The 20,392-nt window shown below is 45.7% G+C and overlaps 1 protein-coding gene across 2 annotated transcripts in view; it reads left to right on the plus strand.

The window, feature by feature from the left end:
* Nucleotides 1-6,912, plus strand: part of ARHGEF17 (Rho guanine nucleotide exchange factor 17) — a 167,634-nt gene extending 160,722 nt beyond the window's left edge. The window contains exons 14-21 of one of the 2 annotated variants that reach the window (XM_075266276.1): nucleotides 55-305; nucleotides 589-835; nucleotides 2,265-2,351; nucleotides 2,533-2,600; nucleotides 3,162-3,310; nucleotides 3,481-3,655; nucleotides 3,732-3,989; nucleotides 5,075-6,912. In XM_075266276.1, coding sequence (XP_075122377.1) covers nucleotides 55-305; nucleotides 589-835; nucleotides 2,265-2,351; nucleotides 2,533-2,600; nucleotides 3,162-3,310; nucleotides 3,481-3,655; nucleotides 3,732-3,989; nucleotides 5,075-5,247 — 1,408 coding nt within the window. In that variant the 3' untranslated portion in view covers nucleotides 5,248-6,912. The remainder of the gene's footprint in view (nucleotides 1-54; nucleotides 306-588; nucleotides 836-2,264; nucleotides 2,352-2,532; nucleotides 2,601-3,161; nucleotides 3,311-3,480; nucleotides 3,656-3,731; nucleotides 3,990-5,074) is intronic. The other variant, XM_075266277.1, reaches the window with a different exon arrangement.
* Nucleotides 6,913-20,392: the final 13,480 nt, after the last annotated feature.

Here is a 20,392-nt window from a genome sequence, read left to right on the forward strand (position 1 = left end):
GTACAAAGGGTTTTTATGACGTGTTGAGATTATCGGGCTTTTATGTCCCAACAGCAGAGAGAGACCACCAGCCCTGATGAATCGCCCGTCAGAGCCGCAGCATCTGGATGAGCCGCCATCGTCCCAGCAGTGCCTCCATATCTCCATCTCTGGGTCCTCCCTGGAGCTCTCCGAACACACAGACAGTGCCAGCCGGGACTTGGTGCCCTTTGACAGTGACGATACAGATGATGAATCCTCTCCCAGCCCCTCCAGCACTCTCCAGAGCCAAGCCAGCCGCTCCACCATCTCCTCCAGTTTCGGAAGTGAGTAACATTAAGCTAAAATCAGAGGAGGCAAAAGTCAAAACGACCTGGTCTGGTTCTTTGCCATGTCAGGGGGCACAACATACCGTAAACGAAGGGGATGGGTCAAGTCTGGTCAATGTGTATCTCAATTCTGATACAGTTTTTGCATTATTTCTCGACAAATTGTAGTCACTGACTAAAACTCCAGAAGGCAGCACCGCCACCTAGAGGCCAAATTCTACATATGTATAGTGTTTTTTTTTTTCCATTAAATTGATGATTTTTTATATGGATCTATTAGCTGAGGAGATGACAAGTGCCAAAGACACAACGGCAGAGACCACCAGCTCTGAAGAAGAACAGGAGCCCGGATTCCTGCCCATCCCCAGCAACTTCAACCAGAATCGGGACAGTGAGAGTCCGACGGACGGGCCCGCAGTAAGGAGATCCAGCCGAGGATCCTTCACACGGGGAAGCTTGGAAGACCTTCTGAGTATTGACCCTGAGGCCTACCAGAGCTCCATGTGGCTGGGGACCGAGGACGGCTGGTAGGAGACCAATATGGCTTGCATCTTAAAGAGAATGTGTGACTAACATTTATTTTTTATTATTAATGATAATTGCTATTTATTAATCTTAGAGGTTTTTTATTGTAAATTTAAAATTTAATTTATAAATTTAATTAATTTTTCAGATTTCTAGTTGCTAAAGGACCTCTAGTGATATCATCCAAGGTCATTCAGCAATCACAGTGACAGATATAGAGTTCTGCAGGGCTACATATGACACTTCTAAAAAGCAAATCTGTCTGACAAGTACATATTACATTTTTGTAAGTCGCACAGAGATGTACATGTGTCACTGCTGTTGCTTAAAGGGATCCTCTCATTAAAAGTCCATTTTTTTTGTCCCTAACACGCAGGAATAGCCTTAAGAAAGGCTATTCTTCTCCTACCTTTAGATGTCTTCTCCGTATTGCCATTCCGTAGAAATCGCGGTTTTCGTCAGTATGCAAATGAGTTCTCTCGCAGCACTGGGGGCGTCCCCAATGCTGCGAGAGAACTCTCCAGCACCGCCTTCATCTTCTTCAGGAACCGCCTCTCCCTGTGTCTTCTTCCGGCGATGGCTTCTAACTTCTAGGCCTAGGGCAAAGCCGACTGCGCATGCCTGCTGGCCACAAGAAAATGGCTGCTTACAATACTGTGTAAGTGGCCATTTTCTTGTGGCCAGCAGGCATGTGCAGTTGGCTGCCCGAGGCCTAGAAGTTTGAAGCCACCGCCGGAAGAAGACACAGGGAGAGGCGGTTCCGGGAAGAAGATAGAGAGTTTTCTCGCAGCATTGGGGATGCCCCCAGTGCTGCGAGAGAACTCATTTTTGGGATTGGGATTTCTACAGAATGGTGGTGCGGAGAAGACATCTAAAGGTAGGAGAAGAATAGCCTTTCTTAAGGCTATTCCTACGTGTTAGGGACAAAAAAAAAGACTTTTAATGATAGGATCCCTTTAAGGACCTGTGATGATGTCGCTAAGAGTCCCTAGTCAACTAGATGTGCAGCAGAATAGGAAATGGGGTCAGTCTGCACCCTAACGCTCGTATGGGCAGTGTGCGCTTACACATTACACATATTACACTCCCTCTAGTGGCAGACAGTGGGAAATATTAAAAAATATTATTTTAAAAAATGACTTTTTTTTTTTTTTTACATTTCTTTAAAAAATTAAAATCTTCAAAAAAAAATCCTAAAATCAATAAGCCAATTTACCTAAAGCTGTTCTTTGTTTTGGTCACACGTTCCCTTAAAGTGGTGACAAGATTCAGATCCTGGGTAACAAAGGTTCTTTGCCCATCACTTAAGACGGGGCAAGTTTTGCAAACATTTCCCTATCGCCTCATATTGTTTTAATGGTGTCAGGGCCGATTTAGGTTACCTTTGCCCTGAAATGTAAGGTGTTCTGAGCTCCTTGTCTTCCGCCTTAGCATTCACGTCTATCAATCTTCAGACAACATTCGCAATCGGAAGAACAGTATGAAGATGCAGCACGTGGCGGCCGTCATGTGTATCCTGTAAGTACCACAAATCCGGCCATGGACACTTCTCCTGAATAGACCATTATAGGGGGTATTGGGGAAATTGGGGTCTTGCAATCCGTTTTCATGGAGTATTGAAGGACCTGCTCTAGAAGGATCGGGACCCCCTTGGGCTGCGCATCCCGCTGTTGTGTCTTAGTCAGTTGTCTCTTCGCAGGTATCTGGATAACCAAGTGTTCGTGTCTATCGCCAACGGAGATCTTATCGTGTATCAGAGAGAAGCAGGTAAGAGGAGAGGACGTTCAAGACGGTGAACCCACAGGACTGACGCGTTTCAGGCTGTTTGACTAAGGGTCTTCAATGGTTGGCCCAGTGTTGGGTTCCTCTGCCATCCTTGGTACAATATCATTATGTCAGGGTGTGTTGTTCTGAGGACCGGGTAGACTATAGGGTCATCCATTCACCAGTACTCAAACTTCGCTTTTGAATTTTTGTTTTCCCACTTTGTTTCATAATTGTCTTCGATTTTTTGGAAATTTTTTGGAAGTTGCTTATTGCTTATAGTTGTAGATCATAGGTGACCATACATAGAAAGGGCTGTAAGAGTAGGGACACCCCCCATACCTAGCAGGTTTAGCAGACGTACTATCATAGCTTAGATAGTGCCCCCTAGTGTGCAGTAATGACAACTGGCCCATGTATTAGGAAGGGTCACAAAGTAGACTATCAGTGTGGTATATCTCTTGCATGTATACAGATGATGTCACCAGACCTCATGGCCTGCCATATCTTTTGCAGGACACGGTCTTCACGCTTTGTCTTATATCGTTTTGTTCCCCCCCTTAGGGAGTTTTTGGGACCCTCAAAATTCTAAAACTCTGCCCCTCGGTTCTCCTGGGAGCCCAATCACTAAGATGGTGTCCATCTCCGGGAAGCTATGGTGCGGCTGTCAGAACAGGGTCATCATCCTTAACACGTCGTCCCTGCTTCAGGAGGTAAATGGCGATGTCCGATTTCGGGGGGTCATGTCTACAAGAACAGTGCGGAAATGTGCGGCATCCGTGGGCCCGACTGAGCCAGTCACTGTGGTTGTGCCAAATTTATTGTTGGCAAAAAATGTGCAGAAGCCCTGACGTCTGATCCTTCTCTTCGTCTCCACCTCCAGCACACGTTCCACATCGGACAGGACCAGAACCGCTGTGTCACATCTATGGTCACCAGTAACGTGGGGATGTGGATCGCCCTGCAGGGCAGCGCCCAGGTCCGCCTGTATCATGCCACAACCTTTGAGCAGCTATCAGAGGTGGACATTGCGCCGCCGGTGCACAAGATGCTGGCAGGTAACGGAGTCTTCATATAATACAAGGTTTGTGTGCAAGGCTTATTGTATCCTAATGGTTTCTTCTCTCCTTTGAGGTTCCGATGCCATCATCCGCCAGCACAAGTCAGCGTGTCTGAGGATAACTGCTCTTCTGGCTTGCAAGGATCTCCTATGGATCGGGACCAGCGCCGGAGTGGTCCTCACCCTCACCATCACCTCCAGCACTACCGCTCTGAAGGGTCCGGTCAGCCCGGTGGGACTGTCTCAAGGACACACAGGACATGTCCGATTTCTCACATCTGTGGAGCTACCAGATGGATTTGATGTGCACTTTCCTCTACCTGGAGACCAAGGTTAGTGCTTGTTGTTACCTGTTCGATAGCACGGAGGTGCTAGATGCCTATAGACTACATAGGACCGTGATGGCGAACATATGGCATGGGTACCAGAGGTGGCACTCAGAGGCCTCGCTTTGGGCACCCATCCGTGGAACAGATTATACTGTATGGGGACCACTGTGCAGCAGATTATACTGTATGGGGACCACTGTGCAGCAGATTATACTGTGTGGGGGTCACTGTGCAGCAGATTATACTGTGTGGGGGTCACTGTGCAGCAGATTATACTGTGTGGGGGTCACTGTGCAGCAGATTATACTGTGTGGGGGTCATTGTAGAGCAGATTATACTGTGTGGGGGCCACTGTGCAGCAGATTTACTGTGTGGGGACCACTGTGCAGCAGATTATACTGTGTGGGGACCACTGTGCAGCAGATTATATTATGGGGGTCACTGTGCAGCAGATTATACTGTGTGGGGACCACTGTGCAGCAGATTATACTGTGTGGGGGTCATTGTGGAGCAGATTATACCATGTGGGGCCACTGTGCAGCAGATTATACTGTGTGGGGGGCACTGTGAAGCAGATTATACTGTATGGGGGCCACTGTGGAGCAGATTATACTGTGTGGGGACCACTGTGCAGCAGATTATACTGTGTGGGGGGGTCACTGTGCAGCAGATTATACTGTGTGGCAACCACTGTGCAGCAGATTATACTGTGTCAAGGCCACTGTGCAGCAGATTATACTGTGTGGGAGGCACTGTGGAGCAGATTATACTGTGTCAAGGCCACTGTGCAGCAGATTATACTGTGTCAAGGCCACTGTGCAGCAGATTATACTGTGTGGGGACCACTGTGCAGCAGATGGGTGATGTGTGGGTGGGGGGATTTAAAGGTCTTTGGGTGATGGGGGGTTAATAGTCCAGGCCATTTGGTCACCTCAAGGGTTGTTATTATTACACTACAACCTACAACTGTAAAAGAGTCAATGCTGTGTCACCCAGTTTTTGATAGCTGTTGTGTTCTGTCCACCCCAATTGTCAGTGTCTTTTTTTTTTTTGTCTTTTTGACTTCTCCCTTCTGTTCCTTCCATCAGGCAACGAACAAACCTGCGACACAGAAAAAAGAGACGCCACTCGGCACCGAACAAAATCCAAGCTCCTGGTCATCAGCGGAGGAGACGGCTACGAGGACTTCAGGCTCACCAGCAGCAGCGAGACTGTGGGTAGAGATGATAGCACCAACCACTTGCTGCTATGGAGGGTGTGATGACCCCACCGCACAGTACTCTGAGCTGGACCCTCTTCTAATGTCGCTGCTGCCCATAACTTCGTCTTTGGCTTGTCTTTTGACGTATTACATGCTCCACACCTCCATCGCCCATCCAACATCTCCATGACGCAGGTTCCAGGAGCCAACTCTAGAGAGGTTTACGATGTGCCTGAAGGGTCCTAAGTCCAAAGAGTCGATGAACAATGAACAAAGCATGAATGTTCAGGGCGGTACGATGGGGTATGATTGCCAAAGTATTCGATCTCGGTACTCTTATGTGCCTAAAGCTGAATCCTTAAGATGGTGGGAACTGTAGATGTCGTCAGGGGGGGGTTGGCTACGGCCAATCGCTGGCTCTAGGCACCTTCTAAGTCTGCAAAAGGTATTAACCACTGGTGAGTGAGCAGTGACTCCGGCAACACGTCTTACTGCTGTCTGTCAGTGCTTTGGGTTCTGTTCTCTGTCCGCGTTTCATACAGACGCCATAACAGTCCTCGGGACCATCCGCCATCACACCCAACAAGACCGAGCCTTCGGAGGGTGCGACTGTTCACTCCGATTCTGTGGCTACAAATGAACTGTGTATAAGTGTTGCTGGCCCGGTTGGCCAATATTTTTTTTTTTTTTATTGTTCTTATTTATTGTCAAGTGAAAAACTTGTGTTCTAAAAAGTTTTTAATATTTTTTTTTTTTTTTTAGTGTGTGATAAAACCAATCATATGTATTCCTGATCTCTACGTCTTGTGGTGATAGAGACGAGGGGGGGGGAAGGGTCATTAAGATTCATCAAGACACTTCTATATAACCTTGGGTTTTACAGAGACCAATTTCGATCTATTAGGAGCAACCTGTGGTCCTCTGGCTGCCAGGGCGTGCTGAGATATGTAGTGCCCGTGCGCCTGGAGAACGTTATTGGATCTGCTATGAATCTCCATGTCTTCGGGGTCTCCTTTCATTTCTGTTTTAATAAGTACTTGTATTTTTAACTATAATTTTGGTGCATGTGGGATACGTTGTCCCTCTGTTATTCCTCCTGGAAATTTCTAAATTTATTAACTTGGGAGTTCTCTCCCTACACACTTTGGTGATTTCAGGACACTCCTTCTGACCATGGTAACACCCATTTGTTAGTTTATCAATGGATTTCCAGGAAGAGTAACAGAGTGAGAACACAAAACAGAGTTCTTAGCATGCACTGGATTATTGTTTCATAGGGAATACATGTATTTACTTATAATGTCAGGAGACCAGACGTGTCCTCTTTCATTGACAGATATCTGCTGCGTCTTCTCAATATACAATCGGTCACTGATCCGTAATCTGAGTCTCTTAAAGGGATTCTACCATTAAAATCACATTTTTTGTCGATCACACGTAGGACTATCTTTAAGAAAGGCTATTCGTCTCCTACCTTTAGATATTTTCTCCGTGCCGCCGTTGGTAGAAATCCCGGATTTCGTCTGTAAATGAGTTCTCTCACAGTACTGGGGGCGGTCCTTAGCGCTCAAACAGCACTGGGGGCGTCCCCAATGCTGCGAGAGATATCTCCAGCGCTGTCTCCATCTTCTTCAGGAACATCCTCTCTGCGCGTCTTCCTCCAGAACTGGGTTCAAACTTCTAGGCCTCGGGCAGAGCTGGCTACGCATGCCCGTGGCCACAAGAAAAATGGCCGCTTACACAGTAAGTTGTGTAAGCCGGTGTAAACTTCCATTTTCTTGTGGTCTGTGGGCATGTGCATTCGGCTCTGCCCGAGGCCTAGAAGTTTGAACCCAGTTCCGGAAGAAGACGCGCAGAGAGACTGTTCCAGAAGAAGATGGAGACGGCGCTGGAGAGTTCTCTCGCAGCATTGGGACGCCCCCAGTGCTGTTTGAGCGCTAAGGACCGCCCCCAGTGCTGCAAGAGAACTCATTTGCATACAGACGAAATCCGGGATTTCTACCAAACGGCAATGCGGAGAAGACATCTAAAGGTAAGAGACGAATAGCCTTTCTTAAGGCTATTCCTACGTGTGATCAACAAAAAATGTGATTTTAATGTTAGAATCCCTTTAAACAAACTACAACTCCCAGCATGCCCTGAGCACCGCAGGCTAGTAGGTTGGATGACTTTTAACATTGTGCCTTGTGTAAGTACAACCTGGATTGTTGCTGTAAATCATTGATGTTAGAGATGATGTCATGAATGTACACATTTTCCACAGCGATGACATCACAGCCTTGGCAGATACAGGGTATTAAAGACATAATCCGTATTTTTGTTGATTGACAGGTTCGCCGGCATGGGAGGCGGTTAGGGAATGTCTAACCTGATGGGACCAGAGTCTGAGCTACGCAGTGGTAGTCACACATTCAGCGTTCGCCTCTGCTTTTACTCCTGCTTAGGAGCTTATGGGATCACCCAGAGACCATTTCCCGACCTACGATCACTTTCTAAACACATATGGGCGGTTTTCGTTCGAAATGGACACCCCCTTTAAGTTTTTGGGGTTTTTTTGTTAAACTTTATTAGCTTTTCCACAAAATGCAGTAAGTAAATTATACACCAGGTGGTGCTGCTGCTCTTCTAATAATGACCAGTCCAATATTGTAATAGCTCAGCTCAATTTGTATACGGGGGTCGGATAATGCAGCGAAATCATCCAAACTATCAGCGCTGTGTACGGCCAAGAGATCAGATTTTATAAAAATGTACAATTCTCTCTTTTATTTGCTTACATTGTCACCTCTCCGCTTGATTTTATAATTGATATCGAGAATATCGAGATATAACCCGCCTAGAATGTGGAGTAACTTTGTAATTATTGTATTACATATCTAGTATATATTTTATACTCTAGTCACCTCCAGAGCTGCCTTCACAATTCTGCTGCTTTCCTGTTAGCTCTCAGGCGGTGCACAGCCAAAGGACACAATGAATTTCTACAGTAAGAGCACCGATCGGAGACCTGTCGAATTGCGAGTGCAGCTCTGGGTGCGATTGGAGTGTAAGCCAGGATGTAACTCGTGACCAGGGTAACGGAAGTATTTGTATATAAGTCTTGTGTATGTAAAGTTACTCACATTATTCGTGGATTGTATCTTAAAAGAAACTCCCTCGTCTCACAAGTCATTTTTTGGCTGACCCCTATGTAAAATCTGATCCTGTGCCCCCCATTACAGGAGGAGCGGTATATATGTATCTATATTACCTTTTCATGGCACTTCAATTACACCTTCACTGTTACATTGTATCATATGAATAAAATGGACCCTTTGTTATACAAAACCTACGTGGCGTCCTGAATCAACGCGTTACGTGGGGGAAACAGGTGACTGAAACCTTCCAGGGTGCAGCTGGCCAAATGTGGCCAAATTATTCCTGCTCTGACCACAAGGGGGAGACAGCGAGGACCAAATAATTTACATAGGTTTGTGCGGGATAGTGTCACCTTAAAGGGATTCTACCATTAAAACACATTTATTTTCTCACTAACATGTTAGAATAGCCTTAAGAAAGGCTATTCTTCTCCTACCTTTAGATGTCTTCTTGGCGCCGCCGTTCAGTAGAAATCCCAGTTTTCGTCGGTATGCATATGAGTTCTCTCGCAGCACTGGGGGCGGGCCCCAGCACTCAAACAGCACTGGGGGCGTCCCCAATACTGCGAGAGTAATCTCCAGCGACACCTCCATCTTCTTCAGGAACGTCCTCTTCAAACTTGTAGGCCTCAAGGCAGAGCCGACTGCACATGCACACAGGCCACAAGAAAATGGCCGCTTTCTTACTGTGTAAGCGGCCATTTTTCTTGTGGCCACGGGCATGCGCAGTCGGCTCTACCCGAGGCCTACAAGTTTGACCGCCTGCGTCGGAAGAGGACGCGTGAAGAGGATGTTCCTGAAGAAGATGGAAGCGGCGCTGGAGATTTCTCTCGCAGCATTGGGGACGCCCCCAGTGCTGCGAGAGAACTCAATTGCATACCGACAAAAACTGAGATTTCTACAGAACGGCGGTGCGGAGAAGACATCTAAAGGTAGGAGAAGAATAGCCTTTCTTAAGGCTATTCCTACGTGTCAACAAGAAAAAAAATGTGTTTTAATGGTTGAATCCCTTTAAAGGTTGTTCAGAGACTTGGAGAAGAGATGGGGCATGGGAAGTTACTGCTAGGAGGACTGAGAAGATTAGATGGCATCTGGCGGACACACGTGATTAGTAAATATGGAAAGTGATTACAAAGACGGACATTAGAATATATTGGCAGTGAGGCCCGCTGTATATTACTGGGGATCCCCCACCACTCATGTATTTATTACACAATGCAGTCAGGTACTCCCTGCAGCATAGGCAAGCTAATTCCGAAAAGTGCCATTACTGAACGGTCACCCTAACACTCAAATGTCCCCATTAAATATCTGATTCTAGTTTGGTTGGGTGACAATCAATATGGCTGCCATTCCAGCACCCCTGTAGGAGTATCCTTCAGATTTCCACAATGTTAAACCCGTAACAAACGTACTACAATCTAACGGGCAGGTCGTATTGGTTGTCAACTAGTTTTACAAGGAGTTACATAGAATTTTTTTTTTTTGTAAATTTTTGATTAAATTCGTGGATATTTTGCCTCCATGATGATCACACGTCCCATGGCCGATCCGCCAACCAGATAACAATGTCCAAAGTAATCCTCTGCCAGTGCTGCTATGTCTTGCACTATTATAAGCCCCCTCCAGCACTTACGGGGTTACAGAACATAATTTTTTTTTTTTTTTTGGGGGGGGGGGGTGGAGTAACCTATGGGCTATCCCCTGTGTATTGTACATAGGAGCAGACAGTATGTTGCCTTTCCTGTAAATAATATTCTAAGCGTCGGATTGTCCAAATCATTTTGATGGCATATTTTTATATATATCTAAAAAATCTAAAATGTCAGAAGTCCCCGCCCTCACATGGAAGTTGTAACCACTCCGGCGCCTTCGGGGGATGGGTGCTATCCTCTCGGTGTATTGTTTGAGTCGCTATGACTGCCATATTATATTGTCTTATTTTGTCACTGTGGATTCTTTGTAAATAAAGTTCACCAGTGTTGAATCCTATCTGATTGTTGGGTGAGTTATTACAAACAAAAAAAAAGACAAACATGGCGGCAAAGAGGCAAATGGTGGGAGAGTCTGACATGGAACTGGACTCCTAAGGGCTCGTTCACATGGAGTAAACGCGCCGTGCATTGTGGCGCGTTTATGGCGCGTGTACGCTGCGTACACGCGCCACAATGCGTGGCACGTTTACTCCATGTGAACGAGCCCTTAGAGTAATCTAGTTGCACTTGCAAGACTTCACTGCCGCCCTCATATAAGTATAGGTGCTCCATTTCAGGCCTACCACTGACCCCTTTTACATATACTCTCAGGGTAAGTTCATATGGGTTTTTTGGTCTGGAACCTGAAGCGGCCTCCGGACCAAAATACAGGTAGCTGTGACTGGGTCATCCCCGCCGCTGCCAGAGAATTGTCTCCCAGCGCCGCCTCCTTCCGGCGCAGGCTCGTAACTTCTCGGCCTCGGGCCTTGGGCAGAGCAGACTGCACAGGTCACGAGAAAATAGCCACTTGCACAGTATTGTTAGCGGCCATTTTCCCGTGGCCTGTGCGTCTGCGCAGTCTGCTCTGCTGGAAGTTACGAGCCTGCGCCAGAAGAAGACATTGAAGATGATGCGGCGGATGCAGAAGAAGGCGGCGCTGTAGACACTTCTCTGGCAGCGGTGGGGACGCCCCCCCATCGCTGTGGAAGAACTCATTTGTATACCGGTAAAAACCGTTTTTTCTAAGGAACGGCGCGACAGAGATCACGTCTAAAGGTAAGAGACGAAAAACCTTTCTAAAGGCTAGTCCGACGTCTTATCCACAAAAATGGTATAAATGGTAGATTCCCTTTAAGGCCTTGTTCACATCTGCGTTTGTATTCCGTCCAGGGGTGTCCGCATGAGGACCCCCCCCTGAATACCGAATGCAACTGCAAGCGGTGTGCAGTAAAAGCACATGGGTCCCCATGGACTATAATGGGGTCCGTGTGTTTGCCGCTAGATCTCCACAGTAGTTCACAATCTACTTTCCTGTCCGCATGATTTGTTCGGGCAACATGCAGCCATTATAGTCTATGGGGACCCATGTGCTTTTACTATATGTATCTATATTACCTTTTCATGGCACTTCAATTACACCTTCACTGTTACATTGTATCATATGAATAAAATGGACCCTTTGTTATACAAAACCTACGTGGCGTCCTGAATCAACGCGTTACGTGGGGGAAACAGGTGACTGAAACCTTCCAGGGTGCAGCTGGCCAAATGTGGCCAAATTATTCCTGCTCTGACCACAAGGGGGAGACAGCGAGGACCAAATAATTTACATAGGTTTGTGCGGGATAGTGTCACCTTAAAGGGATTCTACCATTAAAACACATTTATTTTCTCACTAACATGTTAGAATAGCCTTAAGAAAGGCTATTCTTCTCCTACCTTTAGATGTCTTCTTGGCGCCGCCGTTCAGTAGAAATCCCAGTTTTCGTCGGTATGCATATGAGTTCTCTCGCAGCACTGGGGGCGGGCCCCAGCACTCAAACAGCACTGGGGGCGTCCCCAATACTGCGAGAGTAATCTCCAGCGACACCTCCATCTTCTTCAGGAACGTCCTCTTCAAACTTGTAGGCCTCAAGGCAGAGCCGACTGCACATGCACACAGGCCACAAGAAAATGGCCGCTTTCTTACTGTGTAAGCGGCCATTTTTCTTGTGGCCACGGGCATGCGCAGTCGGCTCTACCCGAGGCCTACAAGTTTGACCGCCTGCGTCGGAAGAGGACGCGTGAAGAGGATGTTCCTGAAGAAGATGGAAGCGGCGCTGGAGATTTCTCTCGCAGCATTGGGGACGCCCCCAGTGCTGCGAGAGAACTCAATTGCATACCGACAAAAACTGAGATTTCTACAGAACGGCGGTGCGGAGAAGACATCTAAAGGTAGGAGAAGAATAGCCTTTCTTAAGGCTATTCCTACGTGTCAACAAGAAAAAAAATGTGTTTTAATGGTTGAATCCCTTTAAAGGTTGTTCAGAGACTTGGAGAAGAGATGGGGCATGGGAAGTTACTGCTAGGAGGACTGAGAAGATTAGATGGCATCTGGCGGACACACGTGATTAGTAAATATGGAAAGTGATTACAAAGACGGACATTAGAATATATTGGCAGTGAGGCCCGCTGTATATTACTGGGGATCCCCCACCACTCATGTATTTATTACACAATGCAGTCAGGTACTCCCTGCAGCATAGGCAAGCTAATTCCGAAAAGTGCCATTACTGAACGGTCACCCTAACACTCAAATGTCCCCATTAAATATCTGATTCTAGTTTGGTTGGGTGACAATCAATATGGCTGCCATTCCAGCACCCCTGTAGGAGTATCCTTCAGATTTCCACAATGTTAAACCCGTAACAAACGTACTACAATCTAACGGGCAGGTCGTATTGGTTGTCAACTAGTTTTACAAGGAGTTACATAGAATTTTTTTTTTTTGTAAATTTTTGATTAAATTCGTGGATATTTTGCCTCCATGATGATCACACGTCCCATGGCCGATCCGCCAACCAGATAACAATGTCCAAAGTAATCCTCTGCCAGTGCTGCTATGTCTTGCACTGTTATAAGCCCCCTCCAGCACTTACGGGGTTACAGAACATATTTTTTTTTTTTTTTTGGGGGGGGGGGGTGGAGTAACCTATGGGCTATCCCCTGTGTATTGTACATAGGAGCAGACAGTATGTTGCCTTTCCTGTAAATAATATTCTAAGCGTCGGATTGTCCAAATCATTTTGATGGCATATTTTTATATATATCTAAAAAATCTAAAATGTCAGAAGTCCCCGCCCTCACATGGAAGTTGTAACCACTCCGGCGCCTTCGGGGGATGGGTGCTATCCTCTCGGTGTATTGTTTGAGTCGCTATGACTGCCATATTATATTGTCTTATTTTGTCACTGTGGATTCTTTGTAAATAAAGTTCACCAGTGTTGAATCCTATCTGATTGTTGGGTGAGTTATTACAAACAAAAAAAAAGACAAACATGGCGGCAAAGAGGCAAATGGTGGGAGAGTCTGACATGGAACTGGACTCCTAAGGGCTCGTTCACATGGAGTAAACGCGCCGTGCATTGTGGCGCGTTTATGGCGCGTGTACGCTGCGTACACGCGCCACAATGCGTGGCACGTTTACTCCATGTGAACGAGCCCTTAGAGTAATCTAGTTGCACTTGCAAGACTTCACTGCCGCCCTCATATAAGTATAGGTGCTCCATTTCAGGCCTACCACTGACCCCTTTTACATATACTCTCAGGGTAAGTTCATATGGGTTTTTTGGTCTGGAACCTGAAGCGGCCTCCGGACCAAAATACAGGTAGCTGTGACTGGGTCATCCCCGCCGCTGCCAGAGAATTGTCTCCCAGCGCCGCCTCCTTCCGGCGCAGGCTCGTAACTTCTCGGCCTCGGGCCTTGGGCAGAGCAGACTGCACAGGTCACGAGAAAATAGCCACTTGCACAGTATTGTTAGCGGCCATTTTCCCGTGGCCTGTGCGTCTGCGCAGTCTGCTCTGCTGGAAGTTACGAGCCTGCGCCAGAAGAAGACATTGAAGATGATGCGGCGGATGCAGAAGAAGGCGGCGCTGTAGACACTTCTCTGGCAGCGGTGGGGACGCCCCCCCATCGCTGTGGAAGAACTCATTTGTATACCGGTAAAAACCGTTTTTTCTAAGGAACGGCGCGACAGAGATCACGTCTAAAGGTAAGAGACGAAAAACCTTTCTAAAGGCTAGTCCGACGTCTTATCCACAAAAATGGTATAAATGGTAGATTCCCTTTAAGGCCTTGTTCACATCTGCGTTTGTATTCCGTCCAGGGGTGTCCGCATGAGGACCCCCCCCCTGAATACCGAATGCAACTGCAAGCGGTGTGCAGTAAAAGCACATGGGTCCCCATGGACTATAATGGGGTCCGTGTGTTTGCCGCTAGATCTCCACAGTAGTTCACAATCTACTTTCCTGTCCGCATGATTTGTTCGGGCAACATGCAGCCATTATAGTCTATGGGGTCCGTGTGCTTGTACTGCACACTGCTTGTAGTTGCATTCGGTATTTCGTTCAGGGGTCCCCATGTGAACTCCCCGAACAGAATACCAAATGCAGATGTGAATGAAGGGTAATAAAGTACTAAGGCTATGTTTACATCTAGGCTGGTGTCCGTCTGGTGCAGAGTCTGTCTGGAATTGCAGATGAAAACGTCCGGCAGTCTGGCATATCAGGCAAAACAATGAATACCCAATGAGACCTATTATAGGCAGCGCGGTCCCTCGGGATTCGTTGTCCGTCATAGTGGTTTCCTCTGAAACGAGCATTTTTTTCCCATAGACTATAGTGGGATTCATTATACGATCGAGTAGTCGAATATTGAGGCTCTACTCGAAACGAATATCGAATCTCGAATATTTCACTGTTCGCTCATCTCCAGTAATAACACAGGGCATCCCTCTATCTAGTTAGTCTTTTTATTTTTCTCATTCAGGCTAGGTTCACACTGTGTTTTATCAAGACCAAAGTCAGCACAGTCGTCTACCAGGAGATTCTCCAGCACTTCAGGCTCCCTCTGCCCACAAGCTTATGGAGATGGAATTGTCATTTTCCAACAGGACTTGGCCCCTGTCCACACTGCCAAAAGTACCAAGACCTGGTTTACTAACCACAATATCACTGGGCTGGATTGTCCAGCAAACTGTCCTGACCTTAACCCCATAGAGAATCTATGAGAGACCCCGGACCCAACAATGCAGACGAGCTGAAGGCTATCGTACACCCTGGGCGTCCATAACACGAGCTCTGCAGGCCACAGGCTGATCCCTCCAGGACACATGGCCGCATGGATGACGTCATTCATGGAGCCCCCACCGAGTATCGGGGGCACTTACTGGACACACTTGTCATATGACCGACATTTCTGGGTTATATCATTTTTTTTTACATTTGGTCTTATATAATATTCTAATTGTCTGAGATAATGACGTTTGGGTTTTCCTTGGTTGTAACAAATAATCCTCAACATTAACAGAAAGAAACACTGGAAAAAGTTCTTTCTGTAATGTAATGACTTAATATAATAGATGGGGGTGACTGTATAATATAATAGATGGGGGTGACTGTATAATATAATATAATAGATGTGGGTGACTGTATAATATAATAGATGGGGGTGACTGTATAATATAATAGATGGGGGCGACTATATAATCCTATTAATATTATAAATGTGAAATGTTTGTGGGTTTGTGTGTTTGGATGTTTGGCGGTCAATCACGCAAAAACCGCTCCACCGATTTGGCTGAAATTTTCCACAAACATACTCCCTACACTCGATTGCGCAATAGGCTACTTTTTGTCACAATAGCGCACATACGTTTTTCCCAGGACCCCCACAAACCCCAAACTCACATCACTATCTCTGCAATCTCACACACTTTGGACCATAGCAAGCCACAAAATTCATATTACCCTCTACAGCAGAGGTCAGCAACCCCTGGTACACATGCCAAGAGTGGCACTCCTGCCATATTTCACTGGCATGCCAGCAGCACAGGACCTGCAAGAGTTAAATAAAAGTCTCTGCTAGAGCTGAGGCATAAGGACACTCCCCTTTGCGAGATGTGCAGGAAACCCAGGGGGTGGAGCTTAATCGCTCAAGTCTCTGCCTGCTATAGTGGTCTGCATCCTGCCATCTGCACCCTGCAAACCTTCCCCGAGGAGGAGAGGAAGCTGCTAGCAAACTGAAAGTAAGAAACACACAGGTCCCTTCCTTTACTTCCTATTCTCATTAATGTCAGGCATGGGGTTATTAGTTTAGTGTTAGTAACTCCATGTACCTCACATTAATAGGAATAAACCCCATCATGTCCCTCATATTAACCCCTGTGTGCCCCATATAAAGGTTACTAATATGTGAGACATATGGAGGGACTAATAAAAGACCTCAGTAATGAAGATACTTAATTATTACCTCCAAGTCTCTCACATATCAGTAACTAGAGATGAGCGAGTACTGTTGGGATCAGCCGATCCGAACAGCACGCTCCATAGAAATGAATGGATGCACCTGGTACTTCCGCTTGGACGTAGCCGGCGCGCTTAACCCCCCGCGTGCCGGCTACGTCCATTCATTTCTATGCGAGCATGCTGTTCGGATCGGCTGATCCCAACAGTACTCGCTCATCTCTATCAGTAACTCTTACACAGGGGTTAATGTGAGGGACATGATGGGGTTAATTGCTATTAATAAGAGGCACATGGAGTTACTAAACTGTCATGCACAGGGCCAGACTTTTTGTTGCTTGCTCAAGGGTATCCTGTGCCCAAAACTTACATGTACTGGCGCAAAATAACAACTCATACAATGTCGTATATCGAAGTATATTAACCTGAAATCCCTCTGTCCCAAAGACACTATGTACAGTTTATACCAACACCGTACAGCGACTGAAATACAAATTACATTCAACACAAAAGTCTCATGTGCTCTCAGAATTAGAGCAACAACAAGATACACAGTTACATTTTATATCCCACACCTTATACACAGTACGAAAACCTTACCCGCACCTGTTTACCCACTTCCACAATCACCGCAGACGAAGTCGCGGGTACCAGTTAGTATAATATAATAGATGGGGGCGACTGTATAATATAATAGATGGGGGTGACTGTATAATATAATATAATAGATGGGGGCGACTGTATAATATAATATAATAGATGGGGTGACTGTATAATATAATATAATAGATGGGGGTGACTGTATAATATAATATAATAGATGGGGGCGACTGTATAATATAATATAATAGATGGGGGTGACTGTATGATATAATATAATAGATGGGGGCGACTGTATAATATAATATAATAGATGGGGGTGACTGTATGATATAATATAATATAATAGATGGGGGTGACTGTATGATATAATATAATATAATAGATGGGGGTGACTGTATAATATAATGGGGTCACTGTATAATATAATAGATGGGGGTGACTGTATAATATAATATAATAGATGGGGTGACTGTATAATATAATATAATAGATGGGGGCGACTGTATAATATAATAGATGGGGGTGACTGTATGATATAATATAATAGATGGGGGTGACTGTATGATATAATATAATAGATGGGGGTGACTGTATGATATAATATAATATAATATAATATAATATAATATAATATAATAGATGGGGGTGACTGTATAATATAATGGGGTCACTGTATAATATAATAGATGGGGGTGACTGTATAATATAATATAATGGGGTCACTGTATAATATAATATAATAGATGGGGGTCACTGTATAATATAATAGATGGGGGTGACTATAATATAATAGATGGGGGTGACTGTATAATATAATAGATGGGGGTGACTGATATAATAGATAGGGGTGACTATATAATATAATAGATGGGGGTGACTATAATATAATAGATGGGGGTGACTGTATAATATAATAATAGATGGGGGTGACTGTATAATATAATATAATAGATGGGGGTGACTGTATGATATAATAGATGGGGGTGACTATATAATAGATGGGGGTGACTGTATAATATAATATAATAGATGGGGGTGACTATAATATAATAGATGGGGGTGACTGTATGATATAATAGATGGGGGTGACTGTATAATATACAATATAATAGATGGGGGTGACTGTATAATATAATAGATGGGGGTGACTGTATAATATAATAGATGGGGTGACTGTATAATATAATATAATAGATGGGGTGACTGTATAATATAATAGATGGGGGTGACTGTATGATATAATAGATGGGGGTCACTGTATAATATAATAGATGGGGGTGACTGTATAATATAATAGATGGGGGTGACTGTATAATATAATAGATGGGGATGACTGTATGATATAATAGATGGGGGTCACTGTATAATATAATAGATGGGGGTAACTGTATAATATAATAGATGGGGGTGACTGTATGATATAATAGATGGGGGTCACTGTATAATATAATAGATGGGGGTGACTGTATAATATAATAGATGGGGATGACTGTATGATATAATATAATAGATGGGGGTCACTGAATGATATATAATAGATAGATGGGGGTCATTTTTTTCAATTGAATTACTAGAAAAAAAAACAAAAAACTTTTTCACAATCTTGTAATTTATTGAGCTACATTTGTACATCAGAACCATGATGCTTGTATTATACCACCATTGAGCGGAGTGACAAATTCTATACAATATGGGACCTCTCTTCTGAGCTCACGAGGACATGCTCCTGTGGACTCCCCCATCTCTGTACAGTATAGGGTTACTACCTATACACCCTTATTACTGTCTGTACTTCTAGAACAGCGGTTCTCAACCTGTGGGTCGCGACCCCGGCGGGGGTCGCCTAAAGCATACCTCCCAACCATCCCGGTCAGTGGGAGGTATGTCCCAGTTTCAACTTATCGGCACCCGGAGGACGCCGATGAGTTGAACACACAGGCGATTACAGCCAGCTCCTGCTTTAACGCTGCGCTCCGGCTTCTGTATGTGTAGCCGCGATGTGATGACGTCACATCACGCCTACAACTATATGAGTAAGCGAGACTGCGAGAGAGCGGCGGGGGAGTGTTGGAAGGTGAGTGTAAGAGTTTTTTTTTGTTTTAAACATTAAGGTGGAACATAATGAAGGGGCAGATGAAGGGGTGTACGGCATGACACTGGGGACAGAGATGGAGGGACATTAAACTGTGGGCAGATGAAGGGGGGGACGGCATGACACTGGGGACAGAGATGGAGGGACATGAAACTGTGGGCAGATGAAGGGGGGACGGCATGACACTGGGGACAGAGATGGAGGGACATTAAACTGTGGGCAGATGAAGGGGGGGACGGCATGACACTGGGGACAGAGATGGAGGGACATTAAACTGTGGGCAGATGAAGGGGGGACGGCATGACACTTGGGACAGAGATGGAGGGACATGAAACTGTGGGCAGATGAAGGGGGGACGGCATGACACTGGGGACAGAGGTGGAGGGACATAAAACTCTTGGCAGATGAAGGGAGGGCGGCATGACACTAGGGGCAGAGATGGAGGGACATGAAGCTCTGGGCAGAGATGGGGGGATATGAAACTGGGGGCAGAGATGAAGGGTGGGACATGAAACTGGGGGCAGATGAAAGGGTTATATGAAACTGGGGGAGAGTTGGCGAGGGGACATAATGTACGGGTGACTGTAGGAGAATTATACTGTGTGGGAGCACATGAAAAATGAATGAGAATAGGCGGAGTCAATATAAAAGTGGGCGGAGCTAAATGCGAGTGCCGCATATTTTGTCCCTCTTTCTAATCTTCAAAAGTTGCGAGGTATGCCTAAAGCCATCAGAAAATACATATTTCCGATGGCTTTAGCCACTCAGAAGCCGCGCTACTGTCTGCAGCAACGCTATTCAGCTGGAACGCACGACGTTATGGACGCACATTCCAAACTGAATTGGGTCACCACAACATGAGGAACTGTATTGCGGGGTCAGGACATTAGAAAGGTTGAGAACCACTGCTCTAGACTGTAACTGAGTATGGGAAGAATATGCAAATCTGTCTCCCAAGATGTAAACAGGGAGACAGTGCCTCTGTTATGCTGCCCTCTATAGCAAGCACCCTGAACAACATGCCCGACTTCCCAGAAGTCTTCACTGCATGATGCGAGGTTATAACCAAATCAATTTCTCAGCTACGGACGGCACCGTTTCTGTCTCTTTGGACGTCATCAGCGCAGCCTAGAGAGAACTGATCTGGTTTAAGTGAGAGGCTGAAACCAGATTATGGGGATAACGTCACTCCTTAGGGTCAGTTCACACGTGAAAACCGCCTAGCTTATTTGTGCGAGGTAAAAAACCTCGAGGAGTTTTTTTGACGCTGTTTTTTGCATTCCGCGCGGTTTTTGACGCGGTTTTCGCTAGGGTTTTTTTTTCCTATATGTGCTATAGAAACTGCAGGCGAAAACCGCGCGGTTTTGTGTGCAAAAAACCACGCGGTTTTTTACCGC

This window comes from Leptodactylus fuscus, chromosome 2 (genome assembly GCF_031893055.1).
Source record: "Leptodactylus fuscus isolate aLepFus1 chromosome 2, aLepFus1.hap2, whole genome shotgun sequence".
In the NCBI taxonomy this organism is placed as follows: domain Eukaryota; kingdom Metazoa; phylum Chordata; class Amphibia; order Anura; family Leptodactylidae; genus Leptodactylus; species Leptodactylus fuscus.